The 22,233-nt window shown below is 42.8% G+C and overlaps 2 protein-coding genes and 1 long non-coding RNA gene across 9 annotated transcripts in view; 2 read left to right on the top strand and 1 right to left on the bottom strand.

The window, feature by feature from the left end:
- Positions 1–19,772, bottom strand: part of cacna1db (calcium channel, voltage-dependent, L type, alpha 1D subunit, b) — a 240,290-nt gene extending 220,518 nt beyond the window's left edge. For all 7 annotated transcript variants that reach the window (XM_077515154.1, XM_077515155.1, XM_077515156.1 and 4 more), the window contains exons 1-3: positions 19,608–19,772; positions 5,142–5,610; positions 2,842–2,947 (exon numbers count right to left, since the gene is read on the bottom strand). In XM_077515154.1, the coding sequence (XP_077371280.1) occupies positions 2,842–2,947; positions 5,142–5,610; positions 19,608–19,641 (609 nt within the window). In that variant the 5' untranslated portion in view covers positions 19,642–19,772. The remainder of the gene's footprint in view (positions 1–2,841; positions 2,948–5,141; positions 5,611–19,607) is intronic.
- Positions 15,097–17,475, top strand: LOC144013191 (uncharacterized). The gene is made up of 5 exons (XR_013282166.1): positions 15,097–15,325; positions 16,150–16,276; positions 16,473–16,590; positions 16,940–17,016; positions 17,278–17,475. It is a non-coding gene; the product is annotated as an uncharacterized LOC144013191 (long non-coding RNA).
- A 491-nt stretch (positions 19,773–20,263) lies between the features above and the next one.
- The window catches only part of dcp1a (decapping mRNA 1A), a 131,342-nt gene continuing 129,372 nt past the window's right edge, over positions 20,264–22,233 (top strand). Inside the window, exons 1-3 of the mRNA XM_077515153.1 lie at positions 20,264–20,424; positions 21,171–21,211; positions 21,367–21,494. Coding sequence (XP_077371279.1) covers positions 20,293–20,424; positions 21,171–21,211; positions 21,367–21,494 — 301 coding nt within the window. The 5' untranslated portion in view covers positions 20,264–20,292. The remainder of the gene's footprint in view (positions 20,425–21,170; positions 21,212–21,366; positions 21,495–22,233) is intronic.

The raw sequence follows: 22,233 nt of genomic DNA, 5'->3' as shown, positions 1-22,233 counted from the left end.
GGCAAATGAACCGGCAATTAGCAATCAAAACAGCTCACTTTTGCAATGTCTTGAAAATCAATCGTGTTTGTTGTAGAATTTCCACAGATCTGTTCGTCGCTCAGATGAAATTCAATTTAATCGTGTTTTTATTTCACAAAAATGTTCAATACAGTGTTTACATTGCCAAGCACACAAAGGAAAAGACACGCGTGTCGGTCAATGCCATATGCTGCTTAGTGTGACTCTCATTTCCTCTCCCCTCTAAATCTTTAATCCCCGATTGGGGAAATGATGCAATCTAACTCTTGGTTCTGAGAATCACACACGCAAAATCAAATGCAAACAAACCATAGACGTCACATACAAACTCACGGGTGAGAGGAGGGATACACCAGCTGGACATTTTGCAGGCCCATCACAGGGCACAATATGCAAACAACTATTTACATTGCTGCCTAATGTTTTGTTGTTCAAAGTTGGATATTCTCCACTTTAACGCGCTTCCAGACAGACTTCTGTGAAAGCTTATCTTAGCAGTTAGTGTGGCTTCTCCATTTTTCTTTGTCATCCATTCGTGAGAACGATAGCCTACTTGTCAGAATAGCCACCATAGATGCAATGATTACTGACTTAGACTCAGATTCCACAAGCCAGCCAAAGCCTGTTGCTAGCTAGCTGCCATGACGTAAGTAGCAAATGAGCTTGCCTCAACTTCCTATTTTCCGGCGGGGGCGACATAACATGCAGTGAGCCACGGTCGTGTGCATCAAGACCAGCTTTTCCGTTGGAAAAATAAAAAAATCAGTGATTGTCAGCATGCCATTCAATGTGTTTTGATGAGCCGTAAATTGTGAATTTTGGCTTGCAAACTGCAAAGCGAAATCGCAAATTTTGAGGCTTGCAGGTAGATAGATAGATAGATAGATAGATAGATAGATAGATAGACCCATCTCTCCCTTTTTCCTATGCTCATTCATGGACGACTAATCCACTGTCCAGTTTAATCCCTCAACATGTACACACACACACACACACGCTCAAGTCTCTCTCGTCACTCCTGAGCGCATAAACGGAAAAAAAAAGGAAAGAATTCCACACACACAGGCTACATTAGGTCATATTCACAACAGCATGACACACTCAAAAGCAACAAATATACTGTATACCAAATTTACAAAAACATTTTTCGCCGGATATCCTGCGATTGGCTGGCGACCAGTCCAGGGTGTCCCCCGCCTACTGCCCAGAGCCAGCTGAGATAGGTGCCAGCACCCCCGCGACCCTTGTGAGGAAGAAGCGGTCAAGAAAACGGTTGGATGGATGGATTTTTCGCCGGATATTAATTAGTAAATCCAATGTATCCTGATGGCATACAAATAAACAGCAGTTCCAGCAATCATGTTTTACAATGTTTTGTGTGAATATTTATTTCGTATTACAGGTTGAAACTACAGTGAGGTCGTAACTCAGGATATCAATTTCGCTCAACTGTTGAAGCTGTGACTATCAGTGACTGTCATTCTGTGTGTCCACAGCATGATTCAGTTTTGTCCAGTTGACCGTCGCCAGCAAACACCAACAGCATGGAAAGCATTCAAAAGCAAAATAGAGACATTCCATCATTACCGCAACATGTGACGGATTCAGTGGTGACAACTGAATGGTAACATGTCACTACTTGGTGTCAAAGTTATGTAAGATGTGCTAATCATTTTTTCACATGAAACAATAAGAATTTCAGAAAAGGAGATGGATGAGGTATAGTCAGGGTTGTGAAATCCTGGTCCAGAAAGTCTGAACCTTGCCACAGAATGGCTTTAGCCACAGGTGCTTCTACTCAACTGGCAGGTAAACGAGCACCTCTGGCTAAATCCAACCTCTTTCAGGATTTTTACTTTCTGGACCTGAATTCCACAACACTGGGTATAGTACATTCTTGTCGTAAAGTATACGCAACTGACCTTTACAATTCCGTTTTATTGTTGTAATTAGCAGTGGTTAACTTAATTTTACTCTTATATTGCCTTTAATATTACAAAGTTTTAACAATGGCAACTGTTTCATCCAAGTTAAAACACATTTAACAACCTTTTTTATATTTCCGGTATATCCTCTTGAGAATTCTTTTTATTATTGGGTGTTATGTTATGGGTGTTAAAATGAAATATCTCATGTCCCTATCGATGTACTTATACACACACAGGCACAGTGCATTGTGCTCCAGCGATGAGTGCACACGCACACACACAGTGAGTAATCCCCATCTGTTGAAGGAACATGCAACGTTTCCCTGTGCCCAACTATCAATTCCTCTCGCTCTACAGAAACACACGCTTCCTGCAAGGCTCAGAGAAGAAAGCAAACACTGAATGAAAGGTCTTCTAAGGACATGTAGAAACCGCCTTTAAAAAAAAAATTTCTTGACCACTTCTCCTGTTTAGGGCTCAACTGATTACACTTTGAACTGATTGTCAGTCAACTGTAAGTCACATACTGTAAAGAAAAAACAACCATTTGCTCCCTCATGCACACCTGTAGGCAATTTAGAGTCTACAATTAACCCAACATTTATAAGTTGGATATTTGTGAGGAAATCACAGTAGAGAGAAACCCGACACAAGCATGCATCCCAAGCCAAGACTTGAAGCCGCTATACTTTTGAGTGAGATGCAGATGTGCTAACCCCACTGCACCACTGTGCCAGGCTAACATGAATCAATCAATAATTGATTGATTGACAGTATGACATGACCCTCAAAGGCAAACCTGCTGTTCTGGTACAAAGACACCATGTGCAAGGCAGTAAACAGTTGATCCATGATATCACTACACACACTGTATACTTTGAGTTTTACGTACCAGCTCTTGGTTAGTGGAATTGGAGTCATCTCCAGGGAAAGGGATGTAGATGGCTAAGGCCACGCAGTTGGCAAAAATAGACAGCAGTATAAATATATCGAATGGTCTGAAAGTCAAATTGTTAAGGAAGGTTTTTAATGTAAGCACAGATTCACAACAATGCTGGCAGATTAAAATCAATTTGGATTAGCACCAAATTGTACATTGTCTTAACCTTGCTCTCGCAAGATGAATTCTCGTGGTATTTGTGAGTTCACAAACTCCGGAGAATACATCTTGTACCGCTCCCGCAGATAACCACCATTCCCAAACCACTGGTGGTTCGGGAATGGTAAAACCTAACATGGACGAATGGACGCTACAATTCTGTTCTCGCAAAATTACTCACTGTTTCCTTGTTGAATGTTTGAACAACGAGAGGCGCTTCGTGCATTTCTAGCTGGTAAGATGTTCGTGCTTTTCCCCCCTTCGGCAAGAACGAGCACGAAATTTTCACCCGTGTGGCCATGATTGGTTAAAACAAACGTGTAGAATGTCGCATCCTCCAATCAGCTCGAATTATTGTACATAATGTCCCGCTTTTTCCTGACAAATTTAGTGTGGAGAGAGGATATGTAATATCCATCTGGCTATTGCCAGGTTAAAGGTGGGTTCAAGGATATTTTTGTGGCTGCGTCTTCCTGTCAATCAATCTGCGTAACGACCTCGTGTGTGCTCGTTCCTAGCTGCGCATGCGCACTTCGAGTGTTTGTAGCATGTAGCTAGCTTCGTGTAGTGAGCGTTGGATTCTGCCATTCATCGTTGTAGAGCTCCACCGAGCTGACCGCATACTTTGAAAATAGCTGAGAGCCGCAAGAGGACATCCGTATAAAGCGAGGCCGGCTGCAGAGACTGATGAAGATGATGATGAAGATGAGCTCCGATGTTAGCAACATTTGAGAAGCATTTCCCCCAGACTAGCAGGAGAGCTGGTAGGATGGTCTTCCGCATGCGCAGTTTTTTAAACGTGACAAACAGATGTTTGGCTTCCACTTTTCGAGAACATCATTGAACATTGTCTATACTCTCATCCAAATTAAAATGGAATGTGTTCTTCCTTACACAATATTTCGCCAAAATCGTAGGTTAATTACACCACCAATGCGCAAAAGCAAGGCAACTATGGTGATGGATTTTGATATCATGTGGAATCTCTACGGTCAAACACAATTTGTTTCACAATACTAATCGACATTCGATTTCTTCAAGGATTTTTGGGGATTGCTGGCTTCCTCAAAATTATCAGAGAGATTTCTTTTCTGTAACTGATTGTTTGTCTTCCATTAACACTTCCAATTCCATTACTTCCATCTTTATTTTGCACTTGCGGTGCAATCCCGAGTTATCCATAGCGAAAAACATCACCGCTTCCGAAAGAGTAAAACTTTTGTGAATACAGGTAGTCCTCAACTTACGAACACAATGTGTTCCGAGAGGTTGTTTGTAAGTCGAACTTGCTTTTAAGTCGAATCACATTAAATTTGAAGTTAAATTTTATAAAATTATTTTTTTTAATTAAATAATAAAAATATGTTAAAAATAAAAAATGAAACAATTTATATACGGTATATATTGTGTATATTTAGTGCATAAATTCAATTAAAACAATACATTGTATTATTATTATATCCTAACTCATTCAGTGCCATTGACGGCTATAGACGTAAATAATCCTTTTTAACTGGTCTGGCAGTGAATGAGTTAATTTTATTATTTTATTTATTCTTTTGTTATATTTGGTGTATGAAGAGTACGTGGCTCCTGTGCCGTGCATCACAGGAAAGTGAGGTAGGATGAATTGTGCAAATGGCGCAGTGCTGCTCGGCAGGGTTGTGGCAGAGAGGGGAACTACAGTACAGTACCGTACCTTAATGTATGATGTGGTGCGCACTTAAAAAAAATAATAACTTGCGAGCAAAATACGGTATTTATAGACATCAGTCAGCCGTTGTTTGCATCTGTGAAACATTAGCAAGTTGAATGTTCGTAACTAGAGGACTACCTGTACAATGGTTCCCACCATGTTTATACATGCTCCCAGTTGCACAAAATCAGGTAGAGTGAACGTACAATTTAGTTGCCACTATTTAGGATCTTTACAATTCAGTAATTCAGCCAAATTCATGAAACTCTGTAGTGTACGGCGTTGTCGAAAAGTTTCCAGGATTGCTGTTCCAAAAGAAAGACTACAATAATGTACTCACACAGCTTTTCTGTTTATCTTTTTCATCAACAACCCCAAGCAAACATCGAAAGGATACTTCCACTCCACCAGGCTGATGCAGGCCCTGCGGATGGGGTTGTTGAGGGTGAGGCAGAACAACGCTCTGGGTGGCCTGCTGTTCGTGGACCCACCCTGTTTTTTGCTCTTAGCATACTGCTGCCTCTTTCTCTGTGCCAACAAGCCAACGGGTGCCCCTCCGGTGGCGTTCGCTGAGTGCTGCGGACTCGAGTCAGTCTTCGCAACATCGCCCTGCGCTTGGCGAGCCGCGTTGATGGCGGCATGCCAAGCGAGGACCGGGCTTACGCCGGAGCCGGTGGCACCGGGTACATGGGTGCCACTCTTTGCTCCCAGGAGGCCATAAGACGAGCCAACAGGCTTGCCACTGCTGGCGGGGGCGTGCAGGGGCTCAGGTGGACTGAGTTGGTGCAGATGAGTTTGGCTTTCTGACCACAGGGCTGAGGCATCAGCAGAGGAAGTGGTCCTTTTGTTTCCGGCATACTGTGCCCCTGTAACGACAATGAGAGAGAGGTGACCTATTAGCAATAAATATCCAATATCCTTAGCAACATGACTAACCTATAAAAGCATTTCTGCAAGAAACTTGGTGTCTTAAAGGTTAGCAAGCATCAAAAGCATTTCTAAAGCCATTTTTGCGTATAATAACCAATTACAACATAAATTGAACAATATAACACTTATTTTAACTCATTCCCACCCAAAAATGTGTAAATACGTTTTTAATACTTTGTCCTTCACTCCCAAAAACGTTTTGATTAAACACAGAAGATAATCAGTCTTCTTGTATGAAGGACTATCAGTGAACAATTACTGTTGATATGCTGAAATCAGACGATTTGGACAATTTGAAATGAAAAAAAATGGCTCCAAAAACGATTATTCAATTATTAAAATAGTTGTCAATTAATGTGATAATCAATTACTTGTCGATTAATTTATTCTTTTTGACATCTCTAATGTGCATGTGAATTTTGGTGATGATGCATAGTATTTTTGTGTCATTAAGCGACATCTTTTGTATACATATTTTTTGTAATCAACCTAACAATTCAATCTAAAGCTCACCACTCCCCCTCAAGCTTTCACACGTGGCATAAATAATAAAACGCTGTGGTTTGGCGTGAGCACAGGGGAGCAAAGAGGACGGCTTTGGCGTGGACGGCTTTGGCGTGGACGGCTTTGGCGTGGACGGCTTTGGCGACGACGGCTTTGGCGAGGACGGCTTTGGCGAGGACGACTTTGGCGAGGACGACTTTGGCGAGGACGGCTTTGGCGGCTTTGGCTTTGACGGCGTGATGCAGTGACTTGGCGTCACGTGATGCAGAGACTTGGCGTGACGCGATGCAGAGACTTGGCGTGGCTTAGGGTCTTCGAGCTGCGTCCGGCGAGACTCGGGGGCTTGAGGCGGCGCCCGGCGAGGCTCAGGGGGAAGAAGCTGCAACACGCAAGGTTCAGGGGAGAGAGGCTCAAGGGTCACCAGGTTGACTGCGGCTGAGGAAGCACCGGTCGCTGATTGGTCCAAGACGTGTTTCATACAGTCTTTTCCCCATTCCAGTACGTTCCCGGAGTTCCAGTCGATTCGGGGGTTGTGTTGACGTAGCCAAGAATGTCCCAGAACCAAAGTGGGAGACGAAGCTTGGATTACGTGAAAACGGAGATTTTCGATATGTTGTCCAATTCGTACTTCCAGGGGTTCGGTGATGTGGGTGATGCTGAAGAGCTCCTTGCCATTCAGGGCTCTGGCCTAGATGATCCGGGGAAGGGGTTCGGTGGTGGCTCGTACTTGCTTAACGAGGCCCCAGTCCATGAGGCTCTCGTCGGAACCGGAGTCGATGAGTGCTGGCATGTCAATGGTCATAGCATGGTGGCGTATCTGGGCTTGCGTGATTCTTTGTATCTTAGCAGGTCGGGGTGACGGGAAACTCACCGGTGAACCTCTTTTCACGGTGCAAGTTCCCACCAGATGACCAAGTTCACCACAGTAGAAGCAGCGGCCTTCTTGGCGGCGACGCTGTCGCTCCTCGGTGGTTAACTGGGCCCGACCAAGCTGCATGGGTTCCTCCTCGACGTTCCGCACTTCCCTTGGCGCTGGTCGAGGAGGCAAGATGAGCTGTGGCATTTCGATTTCCATTGGCGATGACAAGGGGGTTGGTTCCACCCTCCTATGGTGCCCGCTGGACTTGGTCAACTCCCGTCGGCGATGATCAGCACGAATCGCCAGGGAGATCAGAGCATCCAAGTCGGTAGGAAGGTCCACGGGTATCAGGAGTTCTTGGATGGCGGGTGAGAGTCCTTTCAGAAAGTGGTCCTGTAATGCTGTGGAGTTCCAGCCACTGTTTGTGGCCAAGGTGCGAAAGCGGATTGCGTAATAGCTGACGGGTTTTTTGCCTTGTTGGAGCCGGCTCAATGCTCGTGCCTTCTCTCGGTCATTGTTGTCGGGATCAAAGACCTGGCGCAAGGCGGCTTGAAAATCCTGTACATTTTGGCAGACCGAGGAGCCCCTGGCCCATTCCGCGGTTGCCCAGGTCTTGGCTCGTCCAGTCAGGTGGGACACCATGAAGGCTACCCGGGACCGAGCTGTGGAAAATGCCTGTGGTGAGTGTTCAAAATGGATGTCACACTCCGTGAGAAAAGTCTGACATTGTCCAGGTTCACCGGAGTATCGTTCTGGGGAGGCCAGTCTCAATCCTACCCCGGTGAATGACGTGGTCGGGACAGAGAGTTCGGGGAGGGGTAGCTGTCCGGTGGGGGCTGGAGCTCGACGCCGCGATTGGCTCACCAGTCCGTGGACCTGGCTCGACAGCTCCTCCAGCTGCGAAATCACGGCTTGCTGAACCTTTTCCTGGTTGGCAAGCCGGACCTCAAGGCTCTGCAGCGCAGCCTCGACCTTTCCTGCTGGGTCCATGCTGGCCGAAGTGTACTGACACGACGAGGAGAGGTAGGACTCAGACGCAGGATAAAGGTAGGCCACAAAGGCAATAGGTTTATTTCCGGCCAACAGCTGTCTACTCTCAACTTGAGAGGAGAAAGGGGAATCAAAAGGTGGAGAACTAAAAACGCTCCACTGGGGAGCAAAAAACAGGCAAAAGGTATAGGGGACAACTAAAGGCGCTCCGCTAGGGAGGAAACAAGGCTCAAGGCACAAGGGGTAACTAAGGGCGCTCCGCTGTGGAGGATAAGGCACAAAAACAAGGCAAAACAACAAGGCAACAGGAACAAGGACTCGAGGACTGTGGGACGCTTCCATGCACTGACTGTGACACTTCGGCACTGAGGGGAAAGTGCAGGTGGCTTTTATTGTCTTGGTTGATTGGTGGCAGGTGGACATGATCATGGGCGGGGACCGGTAATTAGTGAACTGCAGGAAGGGCAAGTGACCTGGGGTGAGAAGGGAATCAGAAATTCAAAATAACACAGGAAACATGACTATGAAAATAAGAGCATGGCCTGTCACGCCGGTGGCGGCGTGACAGAATGAATGCGAGTCATTAAAATCAATGCAAACTGAGAGTTAAAAAGACAGTGCCCTTGACTCATCTCTTTGGCACACAGCAGCTCAGAGAATATAATGTCATTTCCTCCAAAAAGCAAGTCTTCAATAACGAGTCTAAATAATATGCACGTGGCTATAGAGACAACTGGGGTCCAAATTGAGCAAAAAGAAGCTCTGATGAAACTTCCATCTATCCATTTTAACTTATCCTGCTCAGGATTACAGGGAAGTAGAGCCTATCCCAGCTGACTATGCACTGGACTGGTCCACAGTCAATCACAGGGCATAAAATGTGACAGACAACCATTCAAACACACATTTATATTCAGACTGTCAGTGTGTGACTCAAGGCTGCCTGCACAATCAGGTGTTATCAGTAGTTCCCATTATAATCGTGATATATGCTGGAATTGGAAATAAAACAATGTGCTTTTGTTGTTCATTACCATTCTGTTAAACAGATCAATTACGTTTTTTTCCCATGACATAAAATACAAGAGACATGTTGCATTTTAAAACATTAGGTCATTCACTTTGTATGATAATAGGGCATATGGAAATGTATCTTATGAGTGGATGTGACAATTGTTGGGTAACAAGTAACAACTGTTAACCACTTTTATATTGTAGGCTATTTGGGAGCGAGGGGGGTCGTACAAGCCATTTCAAATAACACTGTACACACTGTACTACAGAATGCAGGCTTTGCTACAGAAAAATTGATGCCAAAATCTGAAAAAAATATTTTTCATTTAAATAAGTTGACAACTGTCCTTTCATTTAGTACTCCAGTTATGGTGAATAAACGCTGATACGCGCGCGCACAAGCACGCACATACACAAGAGCGCACCAACTCTCCACCGTTTTTCCCAATTTGTTCTCTATTATTACCTTCTGGCAGTTCATCTTCTTCTTGCATCCTCGAATCCACATGGAAAAGCTCCACGTCAGATCCAACTTATCGCTGGAGTGTACATCCGAGGCTAACCTGAGTTAAATCCCCAACATTTTCCGAGCGCGGAACCCTAAGAGGAGCGACAAACATGTTGGCTACATCCGGGTGCGTGTGCGCACCAGTACCGGACTGCGGTCAGGCCAGCCGCCACTCGAAAAGACGAAGTCAAGCCAGCCGCCCCAACGATTGTTAATACTGTGCATTACGGTAACGTGCCGACGTGCCCCTGCGTTGGCCACCTTCAAAATAAAAGCAGCGCAACACCTGGTTTATGGTTTAAAATAAAGAATCATAAAAAAACAACGGTTTGTTATTCCAGAACCAGACCAGTTCTAAGGGACACTACTCCACCCCAGGTATCCAACCAAAGTACTTTGAACAAAATCTGATGTTGGATTTCAAAATAAAACCCATTTGAAAATTGAAATCTCGACTATTGTTGCTGATTTCAAAAAATCATTAAAAATTCATGGTTTGTTATCCCAGGACCAAACCAGTTCTAGGGGACACTACACCACCCCAGGTATCCAGCCAAACTACTTTGAACTGTCACGCCGCCACCTGCGTGACAGGCCATGCTTTTATTTTGTTATCCATGTTTCCTGTATTATTGTGAAAATCCTAACTCTCCTATCACTCCAGGTCACTTACCCTTCCTGCCGCTCCATAATCACCGGTCCCCCCCCATGATTACGAACACCTGCCACCAATCAGATTCTGGCCAGCATGGGACTTTGAAAAAATTCTGGCCAGCATGGGACTTTGAAAATTTTCAGCCAGGCATCAGACTTTGAAAAAATTCTGGCCAGCATGGGACTTTGAAAATTTTCGGCCAGGCATCAGACTTAGAAAAAATTCTGGCCAGCATGGGACTTTGAAAATTTTCAGCCAGGCATCAGACTTAGAAAAAATTATGGCCAGCATGGGACTTTGAAAAAATTCTGGACAGCATGGGACTTTGAAAATTTTCGGCCAGGCATCAGACTTAGAAAAAATTCTGGCCAGCATGGGACTTTGAAAATTTTCAGCCAGGCATCAGACTTAGAAAAAATTCTGGCCAGCATGGGACTTTGAAAAAATTCTGGCCAGCATGGGACTTTGAAAAAATTCTGGCCAGCATGGGACTGTAAATTTTCAGCCAGGCATCAGACTTAGAAAAAATTCTGGCCAGCATGGGACTTTGAAAAAATTCTGGACAGCATGGGACTTTGAAAATTTTCGGCCAGGCATCAGACTTAGAAAAAATTCTGGCCAGCATGGGACTTTGAAAATTTGACAATAAAAGCCACCCACATTCTACCCTCAGTGCCGAAGTGTCACAGTTAGTGCATGGAAGCGTCCCACAGTCCTCGAGTCCTTGTTCCTGTTGCCTTGTTGTTTTGCCTTGTTCCATTTGCCTGTTTTTTCCTCCCCAGTGGAGCGTTTTTAGTTCTCCACTTTTTGATCCCCCTTTCTCCTCTCAGTGTGAGAGGAGACAGCTGCTGACCGGCAATAAATCTGTTGCCTTTGTGGCCTACCTTTATCCTGCATCTGAGTCCTACCTCTCCTCGTCGTGTCAGTACACTTCGGCCAGCATGGACCCAGCAGGAAAGGTCGAGGCTGCGCTGCAGAGCCTAGAGGTCCGGCTTGCCAACCAGGAAAAGATTCAGCAAGCCGTGATTTCGGAGCTGAAGGAGCTGTCGAGCCAGGTCCACGAACTGGTGAGCCAATCGCGGCGTCGGGCTCCAGCCCCCACCGGACAGCTACCCCTCCCCGAACTCTCTGTCCCGACCACGTCATTCATCGGGGTAGGATTGAGACTGGCCTCCCCAGAACGATACTCCGGTGAACCTGGACAATGTCAGACCTTTCTCACGGAGTGTGACATCCATTTTGAACACTCACCACAGGCATTTTCCACAGCTCGGTCCCGGGTAGCCTTCATGGTGTCCCACCTGACTGGACGAGCTAAGACCTGGGCAACCGCGGAATGGGCCAGGGGCTCCTCGGTCTGCCAGAATGTACAGGATTTTCAAGCCGCCTTGCGCCAGGTCTTTGATCCCGACAACAATGACCGAGAGAAGGCACGAGCATTGAGCCGGCTCCAACAAGGCAAAGGACCCGTCAACGATTACGCAATCCGTTTTCGCACCTTGGCCACAAACAGTGGCTGGAATTCCACAGCATTACAGGACCATTTTCTGAAAGGACTCTCACCCGCCATCCAAGAACTCCTGATACCCGTGGACCTTCCCACCGACTTGGATGCTCTGATCTCCCTAGCGATCCGGGCTGATCATCGTCGACGGGAGTTGACCAAGTCCAGCGGCCACCATAGAAGGGTAGAACCAACCCCCTTGTCATCGCCAATGGAAATTGAAATGCCACAGCTCATCTTGCCTCCCCGACCTGCGCCAAGGGAAGTGCGGAACGTCGAGGAGGAACCCATGCAGCTTGGTCGGGCCCAGTTAACCACAGAGGAGCGACAGCGTCGCCGCCAAGAAGGCCGCTGCTTCTACTGTGGTGAACTTGGTCATCTGGTGGGAACTTGCACCGTGAAAAGAGGTTCACCGGTGAGTTTCCCGTCACCCCGACCTGTTAAGACACGAATCACGCAAGCCCAGATACGCCACCATGCTATGACCATTGACATGCCAGCACTCATCGACTCCGGTTCCGACGAGAGCCTCATGGACTGGGGCCTCGTTGAGCAAGTACGAGCCACCACCGAACCCCTTCCCCGGATCATCCAGGCCAGAGCCCTGAATGGCAAGGAGCTCTTCAACATCACCCACATCACCGAACCCCTGGAAGTACAAATTGGACAACATGTCGAGAATCTCCGTTTCCACGTAATCCAAGCTTCGTCTCCCACTTTGGTACTGGGATATCCTTGGCTACGTCAACACAACCCCCGAATTGACTGGAACTCCGGGAATATACTGGATTGGGGAAAAGATTGTAGGGATCACGTTTTGGACCAATCAGCGACCAGTGCATCCTCAGCCGCAGTCAACCTGGTCACCCTTGAGTCTCTCGCTCCTGAACCTCGCCAGTCACCGCCTCAAGCCCCCGAGTCTTGCCGGGCGCATCTCCAAGACCCTGAGCCACACCAAGTCTCTGCATCATGTCACGCCAAGTCTCTGCATCAGGTCACGCCAAGTCTCTGCATCACGCCGACCAAGCCAAAGCCGACCAAGCCAAAGCCGACCAAGCCAAAGCCGTCCACGCCAAAGCCGTCCACGCCAAAGCCGTCCACGCCAAAGCCGTCCACGCCAAAGCCGTCCACGCCAAAGTCTACCACACCACGCCAGGTCGGCCCAGCCTGGCCTGCCACGCCAAGTCTGCCCCGTCTGCCAAGCCAGCCAAGCCTGCCACGTCTCGCCAAGTCTGCCAAGCCTGTCACGCCAATTCTGCCACGTTTGCCAAGCCTGCCACGCCTCGTCAAGTCTGCCAAGCTTGCCACGCCACGTCTGCTACGCCTCGCCAAGTCACGTCAAGTCCGCCCGCGGACTCTTCTATCGGGAACATCCTGAACGGCCCCTTGTCTGGCTTCATGGTCGCCCTCCTGGACTGCCCTTTTGTCTGGGACGGAGGGGTGGGCCGTGTTCCCACCTCCGTGCCCCCTTCCGCCCGCCCTTGTTTTGGACTCTATGGGTCGGATGGCCGTCAGGAGCCGGCCATTGAGGGGGGGGTACTGTCACGCCGCCACCTGCGTGACAGGCCATGCTTTTATTTTGTTATCCATGTTTCCTGTATTATTGTGAAAATCCTAACTCTCCTATCACTCCAGGTCACTTACCCTTCCTGCCGCTCCATAATCACCGGTCCCCGCCCATGATTACGAACACCTGCCACCAATCAGACTGACAATAAAAGCCACCCACATTCTACCCTCAGTGCCGAAGTGTCACAGTTAGTGCATGGAAGCGTCCCACAGTCCTCGAGTCCTTGTTCCTGTTGCCTTGTTGTTTTGCCTTGTTCCTTTTGCCTGTTTTTTCCTCCCCAGTGGAGCGTTTTTAGTTCTCCACTTTTTGATCCCCCTTTCTCCTCTCAGTGTGAGAGGAGACAGCTGCTGACCGGCAATAAATCTGTTGCCTTTGTGGCCTACCTTTATCCTGCGTCTGAGTCCTACCTCTCCTCGTCGTGTCATGAACAAAATCTGATGTTGCATTTCAAAATAAAACTCATTTGAACATTGCAATCTCGACTATAATCCCTGATTTCAAAAAATCATTAAAAATTCATGGTTTGTTATCCCAGGACCAGACCAGTTCTAGGGGACACTACACCACCCCAGGTATCCAACCAAAGTACTTTGAACAAAATCTGATGTTGCATTTCAAAATAAAACTCATTTGAACATTGCAATCTCGACTATAATCCCTGATTTAAAAAAATCATTAAAAATTCATGGTTTGTTATCCCAGGACCAGACCAGTTCTAGGGGACACTACCCCACCCCAGGTATCCAACCAAAGTACTTTGAACAAAATCTGATGTTGCATTTCAAAATAAAACTCATTTGAAAATTGCAATCTCGACTATAATCCCTGATTTCAAAAAATCATTACAAATTCATGGTTTGTTATCCCAGGACCAGACCAGTTCTAGGGGACACTACACCACCCCAGGTATCCAACCAAAGTACTTTGAACAAAATCTGATGTTGCATTTCAAAATAAAACTCATTAGAAAATGAAATCTCGACATTAATCCCTGATTTCAAAAAATCATTAGAAATTCATGGTTTGTTATCCCAGGACCAGACCAGTTCTAGGGGACACTACACCACCCCAGGTATCCAACCAAAGTACTTTGAACAAAATCTGATGTTGCATTTCAAAATAAAACTCATTTGAACATTGCAATCTCGACTATAATCCCTGATTTCAAAAAATCATTAAAAATTCATGGTTTGTTATCCCAGAACCAGACCAGTTCTAAGGGACACTACACCACCCCAGGTATCCAGCCAAAGTACTTTGAACAAAATCTGATGTTGCATTTCAAAATAAAACTCATTTGAAAATGAAATCTCGACATTAATCCCTGATTTCAAAAAATCATTAAAAATTCATGGTTTGTTATCCCAGGACCAGACCAGGTCTAGGGGACACTACACCACCCCAGGTATCCAACCAAAGTACTTTGAACAAAATCTGATGTTGCATTTCAAAATAAAACTCATTAGAAAATGAAATCTCGACATTAATCCCTGATTTCAAAAAATCATTAAAAATTCATGGTTTGTTATCCCAGGACCAGACCAGTTCTAGGGGACACTACACCACCCCAGGTATCCAACCAAAGTACTTTGAACAAAATCTGATGTTGCATTTCAAAATAATACTCATTTGAACATTGCAATCTCGACTATTATTGTTGATTTTAAAAAAATCATTAAAAATTCATGCTTTGTTATCCCAGGAACAGACCAGTTCTAAGGGACACTACACCACCCCAGGTATCCAACCAAAGTACTTTGAACAAAATCTGATGTAGCATTTCAAAATAAAACTCAATTGAAAAATGAAATCTCGACATTAATCTAAATATTTTTTCTCATCTTAATATTAATGTGAATGTGGGTTGTACTTCTTTTTTTTTTCTTCCCACTGAGTGCCTCGATTTTAATTGAGTATTGATTGGAAAATTATGTTTTGGTTGTATTGTTTATATTAACCACTGCCTGAAATCAATGTTCAGTCCGTCTGTCCATCCATTGAGCAACACTGACGCAACGGATTCCAACATTGCTGCCAAAAAATTCAGGTATTTACAATGTATACTGCACTTCCATCTCTTCAAACAGTTGCTGTGGTGCTGACCTTCTCTATCATAGTCTGTACCTCAATGTAATGTACCCCTTTCATCACATATTCAGTACCATAAATGTATCTTCAAATAATTAAATTTATTTACTAGTGATAGACCAATCTTTTTTTTAGGGCCAATACCGATGCCGATTATTAGTGGTCAAGGTGGCTGATATCCGATATTTGGAGCCGATATTAATTTTCAGTAAAAAGGGGTGAAAGAAGATATTGGTGTCCACTTTTTAAAAAATATATAAATGGCAATCTTGACTTTGTTGTCATGTCTTATAGCATGTTTATTGAACAATTTTTCAGACCTGTCAAAATGTATCTTTTTTTCTTTTTTTCTTATCTTAGATAATAAACATCCCTTTTTAAATTTCTAATAAATGTTCAGAGAGAGCTTCCAAAGTCATAAGTACGTCTTAAAAAGTTAAATAGAAACTTAAACAAGGAAATACTATAGTTCTCTATCGTTTTCTACAAATAAAAAAAAAAGAAATCTTCACACTTAAATTTTCAAACTTTTTAAGAAAAAAATGGTTCACAAAGTTCGCAACATCAGCAGCTTCTCTTATAAAGTTAACTGAAAATTTAAGTAAATAGTTCTTTGTGATTAAAATGGTTTTAGGTTGATTTTTTTTATCGGCCGTCAGATTTTTAAAAAAGGCTGATACTGATATTCGTCAAAATGGCCAATATTCCCTACTATTTACACACTATTTTGAATTATTTTTACAGTGTGAAAGTTGTTGTTCTTGTGACCTTTATCAAACACAGTGAATACCTAATAATGAGGAGAACCTGCTATGGAAAGTCAGACTGGGTGGACAACAAATGGAAAGGAGGGTGTCTGTCCCATCCCACCCAGAAGGATGGCAATAGCTGTGGCGTTATTGTTACCTTGGTAATTAATATCTACTTTGTCATTAAATATTGGACAGTCACTGGTTGTGTATTTGGCTTATGTAGCTATATAATGAGTTACATACAAAAACAATCAGTTACACTATATGTTGCCTTGTATAAACTGTATTTATGAATTGTGTACCCTAAACAATTAGGTCAATCCCACAAGACAAGAAAAGCTGTTTGTGTTTCAGATGGCAATGGAACTGATGAAGGCTTTCCCAGACATTCCTTGCATGAAGTTCAGGACATCGAGTGTGGAAATGGCGTCTGAGAGAAGAAGACTGGCTTTAAAGATACTGAAAGAATCTGGTAGGCTATTTAAGAGTGATCACTAATCACCCATAATAAAACATTTTTTCTGCAGTTGTATCATCAATACATTGATTGGCCAAACAATTCTTATGAATACAGGTACATGCTTAATTAATATTAAGTCTTTAACACAACGGATTATCCTGAATGACATTACTTATGCAGTTGTTCATGCAATGTACCACAATGTGTGACTATATGAAAGATATGTCTGTATTCTTTCTCCACAGATGAATTTAAAATTTCAATAACAATTTCAAACAGCATACCTACAGGACTGTGAATTAAAAAAAAATAAAATAAATTATATATACATTAACTGATATTTGCTTTCATTATGTTGTAGTATTTGATATCTCCATACACTGTGGCATGTGTTCAATGACCAAACCGCCTGGAACAGGTCCTCCTGTAACACACTGGGTGAGTTTTACTTTGCAAGATCATATTATGTATTTGAATATATTTTTTTCATTTAGTCCTGCTGTATATTAGTGGCACATTAGTTTGTGAAGTCCATAGAAGTTAGATTTGTTCAGGTTTTGGAAAATACAATTTGTAGTGAGTAATTAAAAAAAAAAAAAAAAACATGTTATCGAGTTGTCCTTGTTAAAATTTGCCCATACGTATTGTTGCATTAAAGTGTTTTGTAATAATTTGTTTTTCAATTTTTCCTCTGATTAGATCCAATGTAACGGCTGCGGAAGGTGGTACCATGTGCAGTGCCTAGGAATGACATCACAAGAATTGAGAAATGTCCGAAAACGAGACTGGTTTTGCCCTTTATGCCAAATGTGAATTAGTGTTATCATGATACCAAAATCTTTTGTTGGTGCCTCAATAAAAATCTAAAACATCAGCAAAAGCAGCATTAAAAATGACAAAAGAATTTCATATGTATATATATATATATATATATGTATGTATATATTGTATGTGCTTTCACATTGAATGTCATATTGTTAAATTACTGTATTTGACTGCATTTGATGTCATCCGTTTAAATATTGATCAGACAGTGGCACTCCGATGACTCAAAAACGTTGCTTGAGTGTGTGTGCGTGTTTCCGCTCTTCTCCATTCCACTCCCATAATAATACTAATGATATAGTAATAAAATAATAGTGTCCCTTAGAACTGGTCTGGTTCTGGGATAACAAACCATGAATTTTTAATGATTTTTTGAAATCAGGGATTAATGTCGAGATTTCATTTTCAAATGAGTTTTATTTTGAAAGCAACATCAGATTTTGTTCAAAGTACTTTGGTTGGATACCTGGGGTGGTGTAGTGTCCCCTAGAACTGGTCTGGTCCTGGGATAACAAACCATGAATTTTTAATGATTTTTTGAAATCAGGGATTATAGTCGAGATTGCAATGTTCAAATGAGTTTTATTTTGAAATGCAACATCAGATTTTGTTCAAAGTACTTTGGCTGGATACCTGGGGTGGTGTAGTGTCCCTTAGAACTGGTCTGGTCCTGGGATAACAAACCATGAATTTTTAATGATTTTTTGAAATCAACAATAATAGTCGAGATTTCCTTTTCAAATGAGTTTTATTTTGAAATGCAACATCAGATTTTGTTCAAAGTACTTTGGTTGGATACCTGGGGTGGTGTAGTGTCCCCTAGAACTGGTCTGTTCCTGGGATAACAAAGCATGAATTTTTAATGATTTTTTGAAATCAACAATAATAGTCGAGATTGTAATGTTCAAATGAGTATTATTTTGAAATGCAACATCAGATTTTGTTCAAAGTACTTTGGCTGGATACCTGGGATGGTGTAGTGTCCCTTAGAACTGGTCTGGTCCTGGGATAACAAACCATGAATTTTTAATGATTTTTTTAAATCAACAATAATAGTCGAGATTTCATTTTCAAATGAGTTTTATTTTGAAATGCAACATCAGATTTTGTTCAAAGTACTTTGGCTGGATACCTGGGGTGGTGTAGTGTCCCCTAGAACTGGTCTGGTCCTGGGATAACAAACCATGAATTTTTAATGATTTTTTGAAATCAGGGATTATAGTCGAGATTGCAATGTTCAAATGAGTTTTATTTTGAAATGCAACATCAGATTTTGTTCAAAGTACTTTGGCTGGATACCTGGGATGGTGTCGTGTCCCTTAGAACTGGTCTGTTCCTGGGATAACAAACCATGAATTTTTAATGATTTTTTGAAATCAGGGATTATAGTCGAGATTGCAATGTTCAAATGAGTTTTATTTTGAAATGCAACATCAGATTTTGTTCAAAGTACTTTGGCTGGATACCTGGGGTGGTGTAGTGTCCCTTAGAACTGGTCTGGTCCTGGGATAACAAACCATGAATTTTTAATGATTTTTTTAAATCAACAATAATAGTCGAGATTGCAATGTTCAAATGAGTAACAACACTGGACCGAACCCGAACAACCCTTAGCCAGACAGCCAGCTGTTGGCCATACCGAACCCGAACTGGAGTAAATGGCGTGGGAGCAAATCACTGTGATACGCATGCAAGAAAATAAAATCACACATTTTTAATGTACTTGTTGCTGTTATAATTAAATAACTAATTAATAATAATATAATAATAATAATAATAATATTTAGAAAAAATGTCCTAGATTATACAAGATCTCAGCTGTTCTAATAGAATAGAAATAACCACTAACCTATATGATTTAACCTGCAAAAGGAAGTCATTTAAAGACGTCCCACACTTGGGTTTAATACAGGTACAGGCAGATAGATAGATAGATAGATAGATAGATAGATAGATAGATAGATAGATAGATAGATAGATAGATAGATAGATAGATAGATAGATAGATAGATAGATAATTGTTCAATAGGCCTACGTATAATGTAACGTATGTTTCAACAGAGCCCATGCTCTTTTAATAATTGTTTGATACATATTTACCTAATGTTTTCTAAATCAAACGCCTGATCAAATAAACACATCAAGTTAGGTATCAAATAAGGAAGTACTTCCTCAGTTAAGGTCAAAAGAAAGAATGCACTTACCCCTCAGGGGTCTTCCTCTTATAATGAATGGCATTCTGTCACCTGCCTTTCCACTGAGGCCTCATAGTGCTGTACTGTTGTGCCTTCACTGTGCTGCTATTCCAGAGAAAATGAGTTGTCCGAGCTGCGCTGGAAGGTTACCAGTGATTGGATTACCTGTGCTTGTATGAGGGATAACCGGTTGCGCGTAATCCTTCCATTATAATCCCTGCTCCAGTGTCCACTCAACAGAAAAAAAAAAGTGAAGCAGTAGCTCAACTGGGACAAGGCAGTGTGTGCATTGAGCAAATGTTCTAAATGACTACGGTTAAAATCCAGTGTTTGGGTGCAATTCACATGATTTCCTAAGTACTAATCAAATGTGGTTTCTCCCTTCAAAGAGAACAGGCTTATCGTGGGAAATGCCTGCCACTACACTTCATGTCATAGAGTATTGCACAATAGGCTATGTAAATGTTTGTTTGTTTGTTTGTTTGTTTTTATGCACTGCAATGCTCTGGTGTTGCGTAATATGTAACTATTCCAATTAATTTAAGCAGATATTTAAAATATAGTTTTTTGACTAGTGTGTACTGGCTTTAATTTGACAGTACTTCTGAAACACGCTCATCTACCTCCGGCTATAGCGGAAGTTAAAGGTGCCCTTTTGATTTGTGTCCGTGTGGGAGCAACAATTGCATCCAAGATGGACACCGCAAATGCTGGCCATATGATGAGCTTAGCAGCTCTTCAGAGACAAGACCCATATATCAACACTTTGCTTGACGTTACCGGCCAGGTGGCCCTCTACAACTTCAATTCCAAAGCCAACGAATGGGTGAGTTTGTGAAACAAAAACGAAAGCGAGAGCGAGGAAGAAGCCCCGACATCGGAAAACTAACTTGGCATGTCGAACCTAACGCTGCATAAAAACAACATCGTGAGCTGTGTTAAGTTCCGTAAACAATAAATGTTTGAGTGACATTGTTACAAATATAATAAATGTCACAATATCACAAGGGTGTTTTTTGATATGTTTGTGCTACGTTGGCTACTGTCACAATGTTTTGTAAAGAGAATAGACACGAATGCTGGCTTCCAGACTTCTGGGAAATAGGATAAAACGTTGCCATAGATAGTAGTAAATAAACAAATGGGAAAAAAAATGCAACGGGCATATCCAAGTTGAGACATGAAATGTATATACAACAAAATAATATAATGCCATATTTATATTGTGTATTTAAAACACTGATTTTCAAATAGTAAAGGGGTGACATATTTTGTAATTACTTTTTGTTAGGGTTGGGCGACATGACGACTGGTCAAAAAATAAAATAAAATCTCAATTCCCCTCTTCTCAATTGAATCCCAATGCAAAACAGTAGTACTGTATCTCTATGAGGGCTCGGTTTTAGTTGGGCAGGGAGGACTCCAGCCCACGAGTCTTCACTCAACAACAGTCCTATGTATGCATATCACAAATGTTTTTACAGCCCTAAATCAAATTATTTATTAATTAATTTATTTTTTATTTAAATTGACCTATTTCTTATGATTAACACCATCACTGACTGATTACAGGAGAAGAACGAAATTGAGGGCACCCTGTTTGTTTATACGAGGTAAGAATGTAATAATTGGAATAAATTCCTATCACGTGTTTAACTGTATAATTTCAAATTTTGTATTTAATGCATCTGTTTTGGACACTATGTGTGCAAACAAATAAGATAAGCCAATGGAAACCGAATCCATTGTCTGTAAATGTCCTACCAAGGTCTGCTTCCCCTTACCATGGCTTCACCATCATGAACCGACTGAGCACAGAGAACCTGGTCGAGCCAATCAACAAAGACCTGGAGTTCCAGCTTCAGGAGCCTTTCCTTCTCTACAAGAATGGCAACAGTGAGTACTATACAGTCACAGTACAATACATCTCTATAAGAGGAGAAATGTACATTGACATTATTTATCCCACCAGTGTGTGATACAGTGAATTTACTGCTGTTTGTCTACTGCAGAGATATTTGTGTGCAAAATGCATGATACAGTTTGATTTGGAGTAAAGTACAATTGTGTTTTGTGCGCCAGTCGCCTTTCATAATGAGTGTAATGTTTTTGAGCAAGTGACACAGGCGAGCCTCTAAGTTCACATACAGGAAGACCCTTGGTGGGCCTCCAATTTGCTCATATATAAAAAGTGCTGTCAAAATTAAAGTGTTAATTAATTTTAATTAATTAATTAGAAAAAAATCACATTAATCATCTATAAATGCACATTAATCACGCTATTAATTTTGAACACACATCATCCTTTATCTTGACAACAGATTGGCTACGTTAAAAGGTAGCACAGGTTGTGTTTGAGCAATAAACATTACATGCATTAAAGTACATCCATCCATCCATCTTCTTCCGCTTATCCGGGGTCGGGTCGCGGGGGCAGCAGCTTCAGGAGGGAAACCCAGACTTCCCTCTCCCCAGCCACTTCAACCAGCTCCTCCGGCGGGATCCCGAGGCGTTCCCAGGCCAGCCGAGAGACATAGTCTCTCCAGCGTGTCCTGGGTCGTCCCCGGGGCCTCCCGCCAGTGGGACATGCCCGGAACACCTCCCCAGGGAGGCGTCCAGGAGGCATCCGAACCAG

The sequence above is a fragment of the Festucalex cinctus genome, chromosome 2, assembly GCF_051991245.1.
Source record: "Festucalex cinctus isolate MCC-2025b chromosome 2, RoL_Fcin_1.0, whole genome shotgun sequence".
In the NCBI taxonomy this organism is placed as follows: domain Eukaryota; kingdom Metazoa; phylum Chordata; class Actinopteri; order Syngnathiformes; family Syngnathidae; genus Festucalex; species Festucalex cinctus.
This window is presented reverse-complemented; position numbering and strand designations above follow the sequence as displayed.